The 19,902-nt window shown below is 40.0% G+C and overlaps 1 protein-coding gene across 1 annotated transcript in view; it reads right to left on the bottom strand.

Annotated features, from left to right (window-relative positions):
• Positions 1–19,902, bottom strand: part of COL3A1 (collagen type III alpha 1 chain) — a 69,494-nt gene that overhangs the window by 30,245 nt on the left and 19,347 nt on the right. Inside the window, exons 2-13 of the mRNA XM_048869429.2 lie at positions 17,171–17,379; positions 14,016–14,063; positions 13,216–13,332; positions 10,581–10,652; positions 6,751–6,813; positions 6,072–6,125; positions 4,342–4,395; positions 2,138–2,191; positions 1,912–1,965; positions 1,142–1,195; positions 477–521; positions 160–213 (exon numbers count right to left, since the gene is read on the bottom strand). Of these exons, the coding sequence (XP_048725386.1) occupies positions 160–213; positions 477–521; positions 1,142–1,195; positions 1,912–1,965; positions 2,138–2,191; positions 4,342–4,395; positions 6,072–6,125; positions 6,751–6,813; positions 10,581–10,652; positions 13,216–13,332; positions 14,016–14,063; positions 17,171–17,379 (878 nt within the window). The remainder of the gene's footprint in view (positions 1–159; positions 214–476; positions 522–1,141; positions 1,196–1,911; positions 1,966–2,137; positions 2,192–4,341; positions 4,396–6,071; positions 6,126–6,750; positions 6,814–10,580; positions 10,653–13,215; positions 13,333–14,015; positions 14,064–17,170; positions 17,380–19,902) is intronic.

The following is a 19,902-nucleotide window of genomic DNA, read 5'->3' as shown; positions in this document are numbered from 1 at the left end:
ATCCTCCTATACACTATTTGATGTACTACATCTCACTTAGATTGTAAGCTCTGTGAGTCAGGGAGCTTTTATTTTGTGTGTCTAAAAAGCATGCTGTACACCTGTTGGGTTGTGCAACAGAAATAATAGCAATCCTGTAGTTTTGTTCCAATTACTTACAGCAGAACCAGGAGATCCTGGTCTCCCCCTTTCACCAGCTGGACCTCTTGGACCCTAAAGAACATACGATTATTAATTTGGGAAATGGATTTCCAAAGACACCATGTAACAAACAACAAGAAGAAAAACAATTTTGCTTCGAAATGTTTCAGTGGGGCTGTCTGCATGGGTAAGCAGTACTCAGTGTGTGTGAAGGGTGGCAGAATCAAGCTCTTAAGAAATAAAGTCAGAAGAGAGCGGAACATAGTAAGAAATACTAAGCAGAAAAAGTATCAGTTACTGTAACTTCCAATTAAATGATAATGAAAAAAAATTACCATTGGCCCAGGTGATCCATTTTCTCCAGGAAGACCATTTTCACCCTGTTATATAAAGAGAATATCATGTTTTGACAGCATTAATCTTTATTACCATATTTCATTAGTGATCTCTTGTAGGGATGACACACAGTAACAATCAAGGTCCCAATCCTCTGAGATGCTAAACACCTTCTATGAGGTATTCAGCTTCTTCAACTTCTACTGAAGTCAATGGGGATTGAGACGTCTCGACAACCTCAGGCACAAAATATTAAAACAGAAAGGGTTGGGGCCTGATCCATCATTGTGTTACTTCAGTTCTACATGGCTGTAATTCCATTAAAATCAATTGAGTTACTCTGGCATTAAGCTGGAGTAACACAGAGGTGAACTGGGTCTGAAGTGTATCAGTAAAGCATCTTTTTAAAGTAATGAAGTTGAACATACTATTCAGACATGGGAATCTCCATCTTTTCTCCGTTACTGTTATAAAATCATATGAGATGTGCTGCAATTGCAGACAACAAACTCCCCTAGAATAATTGATTATTTATATGGACATGATCAGCCAGGACTTAAAAAGCGTAAGTGGTTTTACAGAAGCAAATACACAAAATACAGTTTTGTTATTGATTCAGAGTAAAATTACATACTTTCTAGAGGCTGCAACAAAATCGCTTTACCTTCAGACCAGGAGCACCACTATCGCCTTTGGCACCATCTCTTCCATCAAAGCCCTAAGGGAACCAAAAATAACGTACATTTCATTTCTACTCTTGAAAACATGATAATCCTTGATCACTATTGAACTTCAAGTGCATCCTTTTTTTTTTTTAACCTGAAAAGCTGACACATCTTACATTGTAGGAAGATGGCTTATATTGGTTCAAACAGTAATACAACAGAAAATCAAAATAGTTTTAACAAATCCTGTTGTAAAATGTTTCAGAAACATAAAAATGCAAAAGATGATCAGTGCATGCTTAGAAATAGACTATGAACTCCTTGTTAGACAGATGAGTATTTAGTGCCACAAGTAGTCCCATTTATTTCCATAGGACTGCTCATTTGGGTAACTTCTCAACAATGTAAATACAGGGATCAAAATTTGGCTCATAGTTAAGAATACATCCAGGTAATTTATTTTTGTCAGTATTATTGGTAAATCAAAATAAGCAGAGAAAAGCAGAGATGGGACAAAGGGACACATTTTGAATCCAGATCAGAACTTTCCCAAAGTATAGGGTGTTCATGGCCAGGGTTTTAGATTTTCAAAAGGCCCATTACTGAGAGAAGAATTGATTCAGTTAGCGTATCAATTGATATCATTGATTCAGTTGTGGAGTTCAGATCTGAACTTTCCAAAAGTTCTGCAAACGGGAGTGCTTGCGCCTGTTACATAATGATTCAGTTAGAGTAATTCACTCAAAAATAACCTTACAATAATACTTACTCTGTGACCTTTCATTCCATTGAATCCAGGCATACCAGGGGGTCCTTTGTGGCCCTAAACATATAAACATAGAAGAATATGTAAATTACAAATACGATGGAGTAATGAAGCACAGAAACTAAGACATATTAAGTAGCATAGTCAGTCTGGTGGTATAGTTAACAAAATGCAAAATCAACAAGCTGGTTTTTCATTCAGAAGAGCTCTCTTGGGGGCTCTTTCTTACCGCAGGTCCAGGTAATCCACGCTCTCCAGTTCTGCCTGGTCTTCCAGGTTCTCCCTATGGACAGAATAAATGGTTTTGCTCTGTTGTTACTTCAGTTTTTGGCAAAGAACTAGTAATACAGGACTAAACACACCTTGGAATAAACTGATGCAACTCTCATTTACATGAATGGGTGGAGGGGGTCACATCAGTTTATACCAGGGTGAAATCTGTCTCATAGCACAATTTTGTCTTTACATTAGAAGCCCATCGTCACAGCTCATGATCCATTCTTATCATGGAGTAAGTTCCAGAGTTAGCCATGCTATTCTTGGTAGAAATGATGGCATCACAGAAGCCTTGTGATGCCTCTGATATTTACCACACATGGAGAAACAGTCAAGAGGGACAAAGAGTTTTATTGACTGATTGTGTCTCTCTGTATGATAGCCATGCAAAATAGTCTATTTTGTTTTGTGAGCCAAAACTTGGTCGTTCATGACCATAGAACCCATTTCCCAAAGATTCAAAGTTAATGTGGCTCAGAACAAGATTTCAGGCACATATCAAAAGTAGGCTCTATCCTATCTTTATCACTGCCTGATTTGTGGCCTGATCCAAACCCCATTAAACTTAATGGGAGTCATCCATTGACTGCACTGGGCTTTCGATCAGGCCCTTAATGAGTTCAGTGCTAGGTGTCAAGTTTGTAAGATCTTTGCATAAAATACAGGTGACAAATATGAAGGACTGTATATTGGGATTCTAGAAAAAAAAATCAATTCATCTCCGTAGCACACTCAGGGGAAATGATCAACCCACCCAAACAAACATAAAAGCTTGGAACTACAATAGAAGCACAGACACCCTAAGCCAGGGATTGGCAACCTTTGGCCCCTGGCCTACCAGAGTAAGCCCCCTGGTGGGCTGGGCTGGTTTGTCTACCTGCCGAGTCCACAGATTCAGCCGATTGTGGTTTCCACTGGCCGCGGTTTGCTGCTCCAGGCCAATGGGGGCTGTGGGAAGTGGCGCGGGCCGAGGGATGTGCTGGCCACTGCTTCCCACAGCCCCATTGGCCTGGAGCGGCGAACTGCGGCCAGTGGGAGCCACGATCGGCTGAACCTAAGGACGTGGCAGGTAAACAAACCGCTCGGCGGGCCACGTGCCGAAGGTTGCCGGTCCCTGCTCTAAGTTGTTAACACACAAATGGTAAACTAAACTATGGTTTACTACTAAAACTGGCCAATGCAAAGAAATTCAGAGCAACTGCCAAGTCAGCCACTTAGTCCTGACCTCATAGATTCATAGATTCATAGATTCATAGATATTTAGGCCAGAAGGGACCATTATGATCATCTAGTCTGACCTCCTGCACAATGCAGGCCACAGAATTTCACCCACCACTCCTAAAAAAGACCTCACACCTATATCTGTGCTATTGAAGTCCTCAAATTGTAGTTTGAAGACCTCAAGGAGCAGAGAATCCTCCAGCAAGTGACCCGTGCCCCATGCTACAGAGGAAGGCGAAAAACCTCCAGGGCCTTCCAATCTGCCCTGGAGGAAAATTCCTTCCCGACCCCAAATATGGCGATCAGCTAAACCCTGAGCATATGGGCAAGATTCATCAGCCAGATACTACAGAAAATTCTTTCCCGGGTAACTTGGATCTTACCCCATCTAAAAACCCATCACAGGCCATTGGGCCTATTTACCATGAACATTTAATTACCAAAACCATGTTATCCCATCATACCATCTCCTCCATAAACTTATCGAGTTTAATCTTAAAGCAAGATAGATCTTTTGCCCCCACTACTTCCCTCGGAAGGCTATTCCAAAACTTCACTCCTCTGATGGTTAGAAACCTTCGTCTAATTTCTAATCTAAATTTCCTAGTGGCCAGTTTATATCCATTTGTTCTTGTGTCCACATTGGTACTGAGTTTAAATAATTCCTCTCCCTCACTAATTGTGTCTACATATTATTTGTGATATGTTTCTTAAGGGGCTGGAGATTGTCACAACTCCTCTGGAACGGAGACATTTCATACCAAGTTTTAACAGAGAGCAAATTTTTACAGACATATTATGAAATCCACAAATCAAGGGATTACATGTGCTAGCCTGAAAGATACTTAAACAGAGTAGTACCAAGGGACACTGCTTTAATAACACCACACAGTAATTTTGATCCTCCTCCATTATATACAGTAATATTGAACTTACATCTTTTCCTGAGGAACCAGCTGGGCCTACTAATCCTGGGGGTCCTGGAGGTCCCTGAAAACAAAATAAAGATGAATTTCCTTCCATCATGCACAAATAACAGTTGTATTAAAATGTCACAAAATATTTGCACAGCTGCAATACAGAGCTTTAGTAAATACAGTGGGCAGTCATTCAGGGTTAAATCCACCCAGTGGGGAGGTCTGGCCCAAGGCACGCTGCATCTCATGACAATGGTGGGCAAGGGGGCATTTGACTAACTGCACTCCACAGAGTGGACCTCTATATGTCTCCAAATCATAGCTGCAGAAGGGTTTGAAAGCAGGGCAGGGGGTTCCAAAGAGGATGGCTCTAGACTGTTCTCAATGGTATCAGATGACAGAACGAGGAGTAATGGTCTCAAGCTGCAGTGGGGGAGGTTTAGGTTGGATATTAGGAAAAACTTTTTCACTAAGAGGGTGGTGAAACACTGGAATGCGTTACCTAGGGAGGTGGTAGAATCTCCTTCCTTAGAGGTTTTTAAGGTCAGGCTTGACAAAGCCCTGGCTGGGATGATTTAACTGGGAATTGGTCCTGCTTCGAGCAGGGGGTTGGACTAGATGACCTTCTGGGGTCCCTTCCAACCCTTATATTCTATGATTCTATGATTCTATGGACTAGAAAGGCCATAATTTGTGACTATGTAGATCCAGGAATCAGAAACCTGATGCCCATGAGTTGGAACAGTGGCCAAGGAGGGAATGCATTGCAGGTACACAGGCAACCCATAGATAGCAGGGTTAATTCCATCCCTAAACCCTCACGTAGTTTACTGCTTAATGCCCACTCTCAGTGGAACAGGGAGACTTTCAGTTTTGGGGATTAAAAGTATTATTGGGCCAGATCCTTAGGTGTATATTGGCATAGTTCCATTGACATCAACAGGATTTACCAGCATCACCATTTATGCAATCACTATTTTTATACCTCTGTTCAATTCTGCCTAGGTTTTTGTCCTATCTAGTATTCAGCTGACGTGGGTTTAAATTATTCCATAAATGTTAAATGCATCACAGATATGTTCTTCCTGTTACTATTTGTGGTAGGCTTATGAAAAGCAGTAACCAGCTAAATGTCATAGATTGTTTAATAAAGTTCCAGTCACTTTGGTGAGCCCACAGGAGTGAAATGAGAGATTCGTATCTGAATGTGTGAACCAATGGATAAATCTCAGCCAAATAGGAGAGGAATTTGATCAGCAATGAAAAGGAGAATTTGCAATGGGTTTAATTGTTATAAGGGTTTCCAAAATTATCTCTATTTTCGTGAGCAGTATTTGCATCAAATACTGCTCATCCCTAATGGTTAGTGCACCATGGAACTGAATTTGGTCCATAGTGAATATGTACAGAAAAAATTGCTTCTCTGTGGGTCTTCCTTTCATAAGGCCTGATCCAAAGCCCATTGAAGTCAATGGAAGGATTACACTTGACTTCAATGGGGTTTGGATCAGACCCAAAGTGAAGTAATTTTTTCTCACATGTATTCATATGGATTATTACCATTCTATTGAAAAGTCTGGTGTGACTTGTTTCTTTTTTTAAAAGGTTGCATAGACTATATTCCTTCTATGAATTCATTTCTTAAGGGATCAATCCTAACATCCTTACTCAGGCAAGGTGGGCATATGCCTATGGAAAGCCTGCAAGAGCATGATTTTTAAGCGAATAGTAATGTAGAGTGATACTTACAGAAGGGCCAGGTTGTCCAGGCTCACCAGGGGAACCTTGGTATCCATGAGTACCCTAATATGTAGAAGAACACAGCTGAGAAATCACTATTTTTTTCTCCAGGAAGTTGCTACATATTGCAGTACTCTCATAATGATAATAAATAATTCACCCAGAACAATTACTGAACAACCAAAGGGAAACAAACTGACAGGATCAAATAATCAATTGAAATAAGCCCCTGTGCAATATGGATTGAAACTACTCCACTAAATGGAGATTCATATTAAAAAATCCAAAGCCCATAGCATATGGCTGGACATGCACTGGAATTTCCAGATTCACTTTAGATGACTAGGGCTGTTAAATGTATGTATGAATTAAGAGGCTGGAGCATTATCAGTGGACCATAAGTAAAATTGGAATGTAGGCATCTTTAAGGGTCATAGTCTATGTCGATTTACATGCCCTATAATTCCACTGATTTCAGTGGGAATGCATGGGGTCTAAGAAGGGCAGAATCTGGTACTGAATCATTTGTTCCTGAGATATTACAGACCAATAAAAGAACACAACATATTCATAAAATTCTCAGCATCTAGATTTGTTGGTTGAAAACATACCCAAATTCAAGGAGAGAGAATAGGGGCTGTATATTTCAGGGGGCAAGAGGTACATAGCAAGGCTGAATTTTACTTACGGGTGGGCCTGGTTGACCAGCTGGGCCAGGCAGGCCAGGTGGGCCGGGGGCTCCTATACCACCCTAAAATGTATATATAAAAATAGTCATTACATCAAAATCTATTTATAATCCTTATTAGGATCATAACCATAGACAGGAATGACAATAAAAGACAGTTCAGTATGGATGCCTATTGCTGTAGAGCAGAAGTCTGCAATGAAATAGAGTAAAGATGGTGGAAAATTTCCTATCAGCAATGAGAGGACTGTAACAAATTTTAACCTTAGTATCTTAGAGAAATCCAGCAGAAAGAGAATGTACTTTTACTGTATGGCTATGCAGTGTGTTTTGATTGTGGCTCATAATCTCCAGCATTTACAATCTCTCCAGGAAAGACTTAAATCAAATTTGTTTGGTGTTTTGCAGTGGCATACTGCAGTCATACAATACAGGCTCTGACTAAACTGACCCAGAAGGGGGTCCTTCTGATTCCACCCTTTTACTCCAGGTTAATATTTCTTTCCTCTAGACATTTAAACCGCCAAAGGATGTTGTCATATTGCCTTTTGTCCAGCTAAAATGAAGGATAAACCACTTGCTGTAAGGCAAATACCAAGGACATTTCATAAATCTGCTGCAAGGAATATTCCTAGGGTAAAAGAGTATCAGCTCCCTTAATGGACCCAAGCACCTCATCTCCTCAACGCAAATGAGTTCTATTACTCTGGACACAGTTATGTCCAAGATGGCGCCTTAACCCAGGCCCCAGTATGGTGGAGCCAAATGGTGCCAGTAAACCCACAGGTTATTCTACCTGTGCCACTTTTGGATTTCTATAACTAATTTGAGAGTAAAATCAGCATTTGTTAGATGCTAATTTCTTCTCTCTGTATGCTTGGTATTACATGCACATGTACAATCCATTAGGGCAGGCTGTGCTTCGGCAACATAACCTTCATGCTGTGAAAAGGTTTCTCCCCTGTACACCTCTTCGGACTTCTAACTGTTTTAGTTTATATTTCTGATACTTGGTAGGGATTCATGAATGTTAGCCAATGCACTGATTTTCTTAAGTGGTACAATACTACACCATAAAAATTAAATGACATCCAGGGTAGTCAAAGGACATAGTGGACTACATTCTGCTCTTCGTACGAAATAACTCTTGTGAACTCAGTGGAGTTATTTCAGATTTAAATGGGTGCAAGTAACAGCAAAATTTGTCCCAGAAAATTTTAAGATTTACAAGTATGTTAATATTGCATGTTAAATACTGATAAGTTAAGTAGCAACAAACGAGGAAGCATGCAGCAATGGAACAACATGAGGAAAAAACTGCAAGCTTTGCTTATGTTTTGCTAGACCTGCATTCAATTATTCAAATAAAAAAAATGTCTTCAGTTAAGCTTTAGTTGATGTGGTATAGTCAATACAGTGGGTGTATCTGAGTTACAACAGAAGTATTATATTCCACAGCATAGGAAATATATTCCATGCTTTACAGCATGGATTCTATATTATATAGCAGAGGAAAAATATTCCATGACATACAGAATAGATAATACATTCCACAGCAGAGGAAATATGTTCCATGACTTACAGCATAGATAATATATTTCCCAGAACAGGTAATATTCCATGATTTACAACACAGAGAATATATTTCATATCAATTTCATTTTCACCACAGTAGATTAATCCAACCACTATAAATACTATTTGACATATTTGTCCAGATTTGATAAAGAAAATCACAGTAGAAGTTGTGTCTCAATCAGAAAGTATACCTAATGGCTTAGAACTGTGTCAGTCTACTTGCTTGTATCATCATATGTGTGATTATTAGAACCAATTTAACATGAAAGGAAATTGGATTGGTGCTGCATCCATGCATGGCTACAAACTGAACAAAACATGTTATTTTTCAAAGTACACACTGAGGAAATAAATCCATAGTTAAGAATGGCATTTGCTTGTTAGCAGTGTCTCCAAACTGTGAATAAATGGGAATTGTTTAGCTGTAAATTATGGTTGGTTCAGAGAAACAGTAAGTGAACAGTTATTATGTAAGAGAAATGAAAGCCAATGAGGAGAAATTGACATGTAAAGTTAAAAGACCAACAGTGTCTTTACATGCAGTGAAAAGACATTGTAATAACAATGGTGGAGAGATGTGTGGATAATGAAATACCAGTCATGGTTAACCCCCTATAAGGAAAATATATTTGCACTAAAGATAAGTCCATTAGCCATTCCAACTATTTGGATTAAGTATTTACCTGAATTAACAGCAAGAATTTAGTAAAACAAAAATCAAATGTTGTTGAGATTTATAATACATCACAGAATAGCACATTTAGATGTGTCTATTATTCACATCACATCAGTTTATTCTATGATGCAGTGTAAAACAATTTGACAGGACACAGTATGGCAAAAACAGACAGCAAAGGATGTAGGCGATTCAATCATGTTAAAAACATGCCCCGTGTCCATTGAACCATATATAAGAAATCTAAGTATCTTTAATATAAATGCCAAAATACAGTGTAGCAACCATGTTTGTTGAACTGAAATGTATCTCTGTTATCTGTGTTCTCATGTTAGGAAGCCAAGCAGCAGAATGTAGATGATACAATATGACAAGCTGTGAGTAAAATCTGTAAGGAACTGAAAATGAATGAATGAACGAATGAGTGAGGTAGAAACAAATGAGAGAAAACAAAACTGAGAAAATAATGAACTGCAGTTCAGTAAAAAGAAGTCTACCATTCATTCAATACGATGATCTGATGGAACACAGAGAAATAACATGTTTGTTTGGTGCTGCTTTCGTATGGTACAGCATGTGACATACAATCCTTGTTATGTAGACTAGGAAATAATGATTGTAGCCAATGAAGCAGCAACCAATTTCAGATAATAGTTCACAATGTCCATTAGAGATTGCACAGTATTCCATGACACTGTCAGAAGGCACTTGTATCTATCAATGGAATATCACTCTTGTAAGAATGCTCCATGTTAGCTGTGATGAATGACCTTACAAACCTAGTACATACAGAGAAAATTAAGCAGATATGTTTTCTAGATGAACTTTATGGAGGAAATAACTCATGAATAGGATTGTTTCATCCAATGTGTCTTTGATCTAATTAAAAAAAATTGAAAAGTTTGTGCCAGGTCTAATGGGCAGATTCAGCATCCTGAGTGCATAGGCTGAAGTGCTGTGGGTAGCAAAGATCACAGTCGGATGCTCTGGCTGCATCTGGGATGAAAGGAAGAAAATGAAAGGAATATATTGGTTTGCCATAGAGCAATATTTGAACTGTGGAAATATAAACTGGGATAGAGGATTACATTGAGCATGAATGGTCTTGAATGCTGTCGGAAAGAAGAAGGGGAAGGGACAGATAAAAGCATTCAGGGTGGAGGAAAGAAAAGCAGTTAGTGGAAACATAATGAGAGGTAGAAAATGGAAGAGGCAGGGAACAAAGGCGAGGAGAATATAGAAAGGAGAAGAGATGAAAATAAGGAAAGAGGTATGTGTGAGAGAGAATCAGCTGGGCGGAAGGGCAGAGAGTGAAGATCCAGAAATGGGATGGAGAGATGAAGAGAAAAACTGGTAAAGGATCAAGTGATGCAGTTTCATATAATCTATCCATTTGGAGTCACCCTAGAATGATACTTCCAGGACAAACTCTTCCTTAAACTTTACTCCATTTGCAGTCAGCAATTCAATAAATAACCTTATTTGTTCAATGGGAAAGGCATAAATATCAAAAATACAATCTACAAAAGGAAAAGGTGCTCTTAAAAAAGGGAAAGAGAAAAGGTTACTATCTTACAATAGCATGTGGATATATGGGTCCACCACCACCAGCCTTGGTATCATAGGAGTCATACTGAGGAGAAAAATTCTGCAACAGAGAGATCAAAACAAGAGAGTCCATTATAAATCAAATCAGGCAACATACAAACTTCATATGGCACACTGTATGGGAAATAACTCATGTATATAAGCTGTTTCACAATGTTCTAACACTTACAATTCTCCATGTTTCAAAAGTCATCCCAAATGGAAGCCCATATAGCATCTTCTTTTGCGCCTAGCCTGGTGGTCAGAATTACTTTAGCTGCCTATACAGCTGACCCTGTACTGTACTATAGATCTGCCTGATGTGAGGAACCAACTGCCCTTTTCCATCCTCTCTTCTCTTATCCCCAGACAAGTTATCAGGTAACATCTTAACAGAGCTTGGGTCACTCCTTTTGAGCTTGCTCCCAAGTTTCCTCTTGAAACCACACCTCTATTGACCTAGTCCAACCGCCACTGAAGTCAATAGGAGACTTTTCCATAGAGGTCAAAGGAAGGAGGATTTTGTTTATAATCCAGACTCAAGAGAAATCATGGCTCACTTCTTAACTATTGCTAATGCCAGCACTAATTAGGTATATCCCCTGATCCCCTTGGGAATAATAGTTAATAATACCATAATGACACCCATAGATATCCCTAAGTGGGCACTCAGAGAGCAAGAGGTATATCACTCTGTCAATCTATATGCATGCGTCTGGGAGGAGGAACATGGATACATATGTTCCACAGAGGTCTATCAAGGACCCCATATCTGCCTTAATAGCAATCAGGGCAAGTGTCATTATAATCTGGGACCCCGCTGAGGCAGCCAGTCTCAGGTTGTTGTGATCAACATTAATTGTTTGTGCTAAGAAGTTTTTGTAGGAAGTTCCTTGTGAACTTCTTTTACCCTGTTGAAAATTATCCAAATGTGAATCTCTATCTATGTTTTGCACTTGTTGTACAAGGACGCGATGTTATGCTTACATCTGAGAAGTTAAATGTGCAAACCATCACTATCAGCTGTATAGACACGTTGATCCTACGAACATAGGGATCAACATCGATGTACTACAGCAATTAATACAGCATCCAGAATTAGAAGCCTTAGTAAAAGACCTGGAAAAGGAGGGCAAGAGTTTACTGATATCAGTTCATCACTCCACTGCACAGATTAAAAAGAGAGGTAAAAAGTTCAAGTTTTGCCCATTGGCGGGAAACTCTGTTTGCCACTTCCACAGAGTTGTCCCAGGCCTGGCACATTATGCTGCATCCTTTTGCGGTTATTTTGATTATTTTATTCAAGGTCTTACCCTTATCCTTGTTTTCATGGTGATAGGATGGGTAAAGTTAAAGCTTTGAAAGATGGCTAACAAGTCTAGATTCTCCAGAGTACCTGTCGCTTGAGTGATACAGGTGTGAAGACAGTTATTTGTAAATCAGTAACATCTTCAAGGAGGGGAAATGTTAGGTAAAATCTGTTTCTGACCTGTTTTATGTAATGTCCATCTTGGATTTGTAAAAGGACAGCTAAGTCTCCACCTTGGATACCCTTCTCCTCAGAGGATTTAGTGCCCTTTCAGCCTTTTTCAAATTAAGGCAGGAAAAGGTCAGGGCAGTTAGAGTGGCAGCCATAATCTGCCTAGCAACAGCAGGTTATTTAGTGAGTGGCACGCCTGTCACTCAGGGCTGTCCATCTGAGTGGCAGCCAGTGTCCCACACAGTTCAGCTAGCTGCCAGGGGTCCCAGAGGGACCAGAACTCACAGGACTTTGGATTCTTGGTCTCTATTAACATACTTGCACTCAACTGCTACCCACCATTAGTGAGCACATACTTGCACTGGACTACGAGGTCAAGCAGAGACCGTGCGGGCAAGCACTGAAGACCTATCTGAGGGAGAAGATCTTCCCAAGAGGGAGAAGACCTGCCCGGAGGACCTGTCCAGAGGGAGAAGAATACCCAGTTGTTGAGTTCCTGTTTGGTGTACAGTGCCCCTGATTTTAACCACTCTCCCTGTCAGTATCCTGAGTTTTTGTCATTGTGTCCCTGTCTTCAGGATATGGTATTATAATACCCATTGTGGTTTTCCTCTGTTTTACATCCATAGGTTAAGGGGGTTTAAGGACTCTAAGCTTCACGCTCTGGTAACTGTTAACAACCAAGTGTGTCTTGCTTATGTTGTTTATTGTCTGAAAGGGGTCCTTGTCTAGTTTACTGACTAGTGGCATAATAAATATCTGTGTGTTACATCTTATTCTGCCTCCATCTTAATAAATCACTCGATGATAGATGTGGGAGGGGGTGGGATCTTCTGATCTGTGTAGACCATAGTTAATCTGTTTTGGGCTAACAGTGCCCGCTCATCTATGCTGGCTGGTGTTTTGAGGGTAGGAAGAAGAATCAAGATTTTTCCACTCCCTACCCATCTGTAGAGCCCATCCATGTCAGAACAGAAGTATCAGCACTACTCAGGCTAGCCTTCCTGCTGCACAGAGACCCATGACACAGGTAGGGTGCACAGTGGAATAAATATATTTCACCCCACATGTAGGGTGGGTGACAGTTTCATCTTAGAGCTTATAAGCAACATCTTCAGAGCTAAATGTAATAATTATGACTTACTCCTCCATTTATAGAGGGACATGACTGACAGACTCCAGGCTGGCCAGGAGAGCCGGGACTGCCTGGTTGTCCAGGGGAGCCAGGTGTTCCAGGTCTGCCAGGAGTTCCAGGAGAACCCTAGAAAGTTTAAAATACACAAGAGTTCATATTTGTATTTGTCTTTCAATATGTTGCTATCCGGTGCACTACGGACCAAATCCTGCCCATGCTGAAGTTAACAGATGTAAGATCTGCTCCCATATGGATGGGTACATGAATAGATGATAGTGTCCATGGTAAAAGAGATTTTTTTTCTATTAAATATAAATACAGTTTACAGTTCAAATAAGTAGAAAGAGAAGAGGAAGTACAAAAATACATACAAGGAAAAACGTTTTTGCCTGTTGAGCCTGATTGTAGTGACTGGCTTGTACATGCTACAAATATTCAAAAATAGATCGACAGCTCAGTATAAAAAGGAACACTGTTAATGAAACACAGAAGAATTCTTTCTACTGTGCAGAAACTCTCTTAAAAAGATTACAAATTTATATGCACCTTGGGCCAAATTTTCCTTTCTCCTCTCTGTTTTACTGGTATAAATCCAGAGTAACTCCACTGAAGCTAATGGCATTATCCTAAATTTACATTATGAGCAGATTTTGGCCAACAGAGTCCAATAATCTTAGGGCCCAATCCTCCATGACAAAGACATCAATGTGAGTTGAGGTTTCTCACCAGCTTGCATAAGACACACAGCACTTTGCAGGATTTGGCCCTTTGTGATTTTAAATTTATTTGAAGAATCTGATATCACTTACCGGGTCTCCCTTGGGGCCTCGGACAACACCATTGGGAGGACTAGTAGGCTAGAAAAACAAAACAATAAAACATACAAAGGAATCAAACCAAGAAGTATAGATAAAGTGCAGCATATTTAACAGGTAGGAAAAACCATTTAAACAACAATGGAAACATAGCTGTTCTAAACTAAATTGGTCATTTCCACATCAACATTTAAAACTATGTTTCTCCTGCCAAATTAAATTGCATCATCACAGAGCATCAATAGTGTGACATGCAGTGGCTATTCTTGACACAGGTGCTGTGGGTGAAAGCCTGACCTATTGACGTCAATGGGAGCTTTGCCATTGACTGCAGTGGGGCCAGGATTTCACCCTATGTGCTTTCACGATGGAGATGCATTGGGAATATATTTCGTGTTTCCCTTCCAATCCATTACATTCACATATCAGTAATTGAGACAAATCTTTTCAGCTTCATTTCCCAGAAAAAAAGTATTTATTTGATTTTCAACACATAATTATCAGTGACCCTTAACATCCTCAGATGCTGACTATAGGACTCTTTGTTAGTGCTATTTCTAACTGTAGCAGTGGATATTGATCTGAATCTTAGACTTTACAGAGTGAAGTTTCATTATGCCCAATCCTGACCCACAGTAGCCTTATGACTCATGTATAGTACAGAAGGGGGGTTGATGGGAGCCTCCTACATCTCCCTTATGGTCTGAAGCCACAGAGCTAATCAAGTAGGGCCCAAACCTAGGAGCTTCAGCACAAAAACCACAAGCTTCCACCAGTGGAGCCAAAGACGAACTCATGGTGAGAAATAGAAAGCTGTGTAATTGCTGGAGCCAGCCATTCTTTAGTCATTTTAAGACAGTCCAAACTTGGAATCAGAGGAAATCTCATGATAAAGTTCAATGAAATGTCTGCATAAGACACTTTCTGCCCTCATTCACACCCTTGTGAAAACCCACTTGCTTTCATGGAGTTATAAGGTTGTAAGCCAGGTCATAATATATCCCTATATATTAAAATAATCTTTGTCTTCTTTCTTTCTCCGCTTGCCTTGGGACGCTAATCTAAAATGAACATCCAAATGTTATGTATGCACAACCCTCCATAATTAATTAATTTTACTAATTTAAGGGCCTATTCCTTTAATTGCTACCCAGAAAATATTGCATTCAGCAGGAGTTTTTCTTGAGCCAGAAATTTAGGATGAGTTCCTATACAATTATTTCTTATTGTAATAAAAACCTGCAAAACTATTAAATTTATCAACCCAAGCCGATTCAATTGTTGTTGTTTCTGCTTTTAAATAATGTTGTCTTCTAAATATTGGTTAATGATAAGTTAAATAGGTAGGGCCTGACTGACCTCTCATTTACACTAGTAAATCAGTAACAGCAGCACTAAAGAAAATGGAGTTACTGTACAATGATGTAAAATTGGTGTGAGTAGCAAATTAGGCCTGCATTATTTACGTGTTTCAGAGTAGCAGCCATGTTAGTCTGTATACGCAAAAAGAAAAGGAGTACTTGTGGCACCTTAGAGACTAACAAATTTATTTGAGCATAAGCTTTCGTGAGCTTCAGCTCACTTCATCAGATGCATTCAGTGGAAAATACAGTGGGGAGATTTATATACAAAGAGAACATGAAACAATGGGTGTTACCATACACACTGTAACCAGAGTGATCACTTCAGGTGAGTTATTACCAGCAGGAGAGCAGGGGTGGGGGGGGGGGAACTTTTGTAGTGATAATCAAGGAGGGCCATTTCCAGCAGTTGACAAGAACGTCTGAGGAACGGTGGGGGTGGGGGATAAACATGGGGAAATAGTTTTACTTTGTGTAATGACCCATCCACTCCCAGTCTCTATTCAAGCCTAAGTTAATTGTATCCAGTTTGCAAATTAATTCCAATTCAGCAGTCTCTCGTTGGAGTCTGTTTTTGAAGTTTTTTTGTTGAAGTATTGCCACTTTGAGGTCTGTAATCGAGTGACCAGAGAGATTGAAGTGCTCTCCAACTGGTTTTTGAATGTTATAATTCTTCACATCTGATTTGTGTCCATTTATTCTTTTACGTAGAGACTGTCCAGTTTGATCAATGTACATGGGAGAGGGGCATTGCTGGCACATGGTGCTATAAACAGTGCTTAGTTTAGTTAGTTTGAACACTTAGGCTGTGTTTGATTTCATGCATGTAAACTGAGCATTACGTCAAAAGTAGGTTGTTTGCAGAACTTCTGTGCATCACATTATTGGTGGTTAACTCAAAAGATTCTGAAGTTTTGTTTGATTTGAGTGATAGAGAAATGGGCCTGGATCAAAGCCCTGCATCTGAACATCACCACACGCTGTGAAGATTTCAGTCTGAATCTAGGATCTGGATCTGAGCTTTGTATCTGGCAAGCGTTGTTAGAATGTGTTGAGCCTGAACTCTGGATCCTAACAACATTGAACTTTGGGAAAGTTACAACCCAAATTTTGTGGTTCTGCTTTATTACTAATAAGCACCTACCATTTCATTCCTTCTCTGAAGTTGATCAGAACTAGAGGGAATTCGTGGGAGTGGGAGCAGGCAGGGTCGGCCCCTCCTCCCCAGATTTGCTGTTTGGCTTGTACTGAGCATGCTCACATAGACTAAGCATACTTGTAACACTGCTGAAGCTGGCTGCCCTCACTCCGCCACGCCCCCGCCCCCCCCAATATTGGCAGGCATGGGTCGCCTCTGATCAGAACCTTCTGAATTTGTAAAATTAAGCAAGAATTCTTGTGAAAAAAAACTTTCTTATGAGGTTACTGGGACTTCTTGCTTTCAGTGGATGGAATATATGGCAACAACAACATTTCCACTGTACTTTATCATCATTTCTGGTTCCAATCCTCTGCTAGGATCAGGAAATACAGAGATCCAAGAAAATGAAAAGTAATGGGGGAAAGGGATTTTTGAACGTTATTAAAGGGTTGGTTAAGTTTTAGTGAAGGTTTCGGTTAGTTCTGATTTCATCCAAAGTGGTTTGCCCATCCTTAACAGTTATCAGATATTAAAGGCTTTAGGCTGAATAAAGAGTACTTAAAGTACATAATTGTACGGATGGACAAATGATTTGGGTAAATTGGAATAAGGACAATTCATGTCTCAAATAAACGGTTTACACTTACTCTTCCAGGAGGTGGCGTTAGCTGTGGACAAACAGGGCAACACTCTCCAAATGGAATCTCTGGGTTGGGACAGTCTAATTCCTGATCATCACAGATGATGTCATCACAGAGAACAGCTCCTGAGTCACACACACAGATTTGGCATGGTTCTGGTTTCCAAACATCCCTGTCAGCATACACTTGCCCAAGATGTGTACATGCCCCTAAAACTGGAAAAGGAATGAAAGAAAATGTAAGATGTGTAGCAACCACCAGTGCTCAATAATACTTCAAATGGGATTTTGAAAATGAAAATGAAAACTGGAGGTTTTGTTTTAAACATGTCTTATTAATGACAAGGGGCCAAATTCTCCTCTCCTCCAACCACCCTAAAGCTCATCTTTGGGAAATGCAAAGTCTGCTCTGGATCTGCAGGTGATAATCCCACTGACATCAGTGGAAGCTCTGTGGGCCTAATCCAAAACCAACTGAAGCCATTCAGAGTCTATTGACTTCAGTAGCCTTTGGATCAGGTCCCCTGGGCAGAATGATTGTATAATCTGCAATAGAGAGCCACAGCACCAATAAATAGGAGAATGTGTCCAAAGTGTTAAACTATTCACTTTAGTGCATGTGCACACACATGCATACACAAAGATCTGCAGTAAAAAGAAAAAATCTCTACTCTCCACACACATTGAAAATGACATACAGTCCACACACTGGGACGCACTTGACAGGTTGGGTTCAGGAGAGTTTTTAAAATGAATATCCATCTTCACTGTAGCAAATAAGTGAAACTTTCTTTAGATCCAGGAACGTTTGTGTATGGAAAAAAACAAGGTACATTTTCGCTTTAAAAATGGAGTTTCTTGCTTTAAAAACTGTTCATGTCATTCACAGTCTTTCCAAGTTAAGCCATTTCACAAATACAAAAATAAGTTAATGATCTGTCTGTGCATTCATACAATCCCTGTAGTTGCAGTATCTGGAGAGATTATTCGTTACAAAATATACACATAGCTTTAGTCATAATATTCTGTCAACAACATAGAAAACCGAGCTGGAAATCCCTGTCAGTGACGTAAGGTATTTAATTTTATTTATTTGCTGTAATGGTTGCCCTCAAGTATTGTTACAGCAAAGGCCTGTCTGCTTTTGCCTTAGAACCACTGTTTTCAATAACAACTTTCCGTACTTACTTAGCACTACATTTATCATAAATCCAAACTAACCCCACATGGCCATTTTAAATTTTCATCAATACAAAAAGTGTGTGTTGTCTATATAACTTTACCAGTATTCATCACTCTCTTATGCTACTTTCTCAATAGATTTGATAAGGACTCCAGATATATTTTTAAACATATATTTCATAGGTGTGCCCTTGAAGTATCACTGATGTCACATGGACAACTTAGAATAGCATCAAATGTCGCAGTGGTCCTACTCATTGAGTGAAAGACTGAGCCAGAGTTTATGTCAACTTCTATTCCTACCCCATCTTCCCTCTCTCTTTCCCCCATACCTCTCCATCCTGGCTTGCATCCCAGTGTACTCTCTGTTCTCAATTACTGCCCACCCACCTTGATCTGTTTCTCCTCCCTCCAGTTCCCGCCTGGAGTTTCTCTTTCCCTCCAGTGCATTTTTGCCACTCCCATAACTCCCTTCATCTTCCTTGATGTCTGTCTTCCTCCCTCTTATTCTTATCTCCAGAGTTTCTTTCTACCCTACATTCCTTCTGCTTTCTCACTCTCGCCCCCATTCCCATGGCTTCTCCTCTCAGTCTCCTTGCCTTCTATTGACTGACACTCCTGGTCTCTTTTTCATCTGCATTCTCCTATGACTGGTCCCTCCCCATTTCACTCCCTCTTATCCCTCTAGTCTTCCTGCCTCCTTCTGTTCACCTCCCTTTCCCCCAATGTCCTCCACCAACTCTTCTTTCTTTCCCTAACCCCTTTCTCTCCCTAACCCCAGATGTCTTACTGCCTTCCCCTCCCTTACTACCATCCTGATCTCTCTCCTTTGTCAGCTATGAAGTTCCTCTCCTCTTGCTTCCCTCTTGTCTGCTTTAATACACAAAGCAGTGCACTGTTTTTTCAGGTACACAGTGTCACTTGCAGGCTGTGCTGCTAACTTCAGAAGATGGGGTTTGTAGGAAGGAACCAAAATCTTCTGGGCTGGTTGAATAAGGAGCTACCACCTGAACCCTGCCTTAGTTGCTCTTTGTGTTTTTCATAGGAGCCTAAATTTCACTGAAAGTCAATAGGCCTTAGGCTCTTAGTGCCCAAGTCACTTCCAAAAATTGGACTTTTAAAAAATTTACCTCGATCCTTTAGCTCAAGTGGTGCAGAAACTCATGCTCTTAGTGCTGAGGAGCTTGGTCTCAAATCCCATTGTTGCAAGCAAATAGCATCAAACAGAATTGCCTCTATATAGAATATATTTCAGAACTGTCCACAAGTCGTCAGATGTTGCAGGAAGCTACAAAGGCTGGAGTAGATGGTTTTGATTCAACAGTAACGTTACAGGTTTCCATCTGAATCTCCTTGGGCTCACAGTAAAGCAGGATTCAAGCACAGTTATATTATTTTTTTAAGTGACGGCATTGATACAATGCAAGTTCTTCCTGCAGTCATGATCTTTACTGATGACAGATAAAGACAGATGCAAACTGGAAGCATTTATCAAACATAAACATAAAGGCAAAGGTAAGGTCATGATTTTTTTTGTAGTGGCAATGGGGTTATTGA

The sequence above is a fragment of the Caretta caretta genome, chromosome 11, assembly GCF_965140235.1.
Source record: "Caretta caretta isolate rCarCar2 chromosome 11, rCarCar1.hap1, whole genome shotgun sequence".
In the NCBI taxonomy this organism is placed as follows: Eukaryota; Metazoa; Chordata; order Testudines; family Cheloniidae; genus Caretta; species Caretta caretta.
Note: the sequence above shows the minus strand (reverse complement) of the source record. Positions and strands in the feature narration are given on the sequence as shown.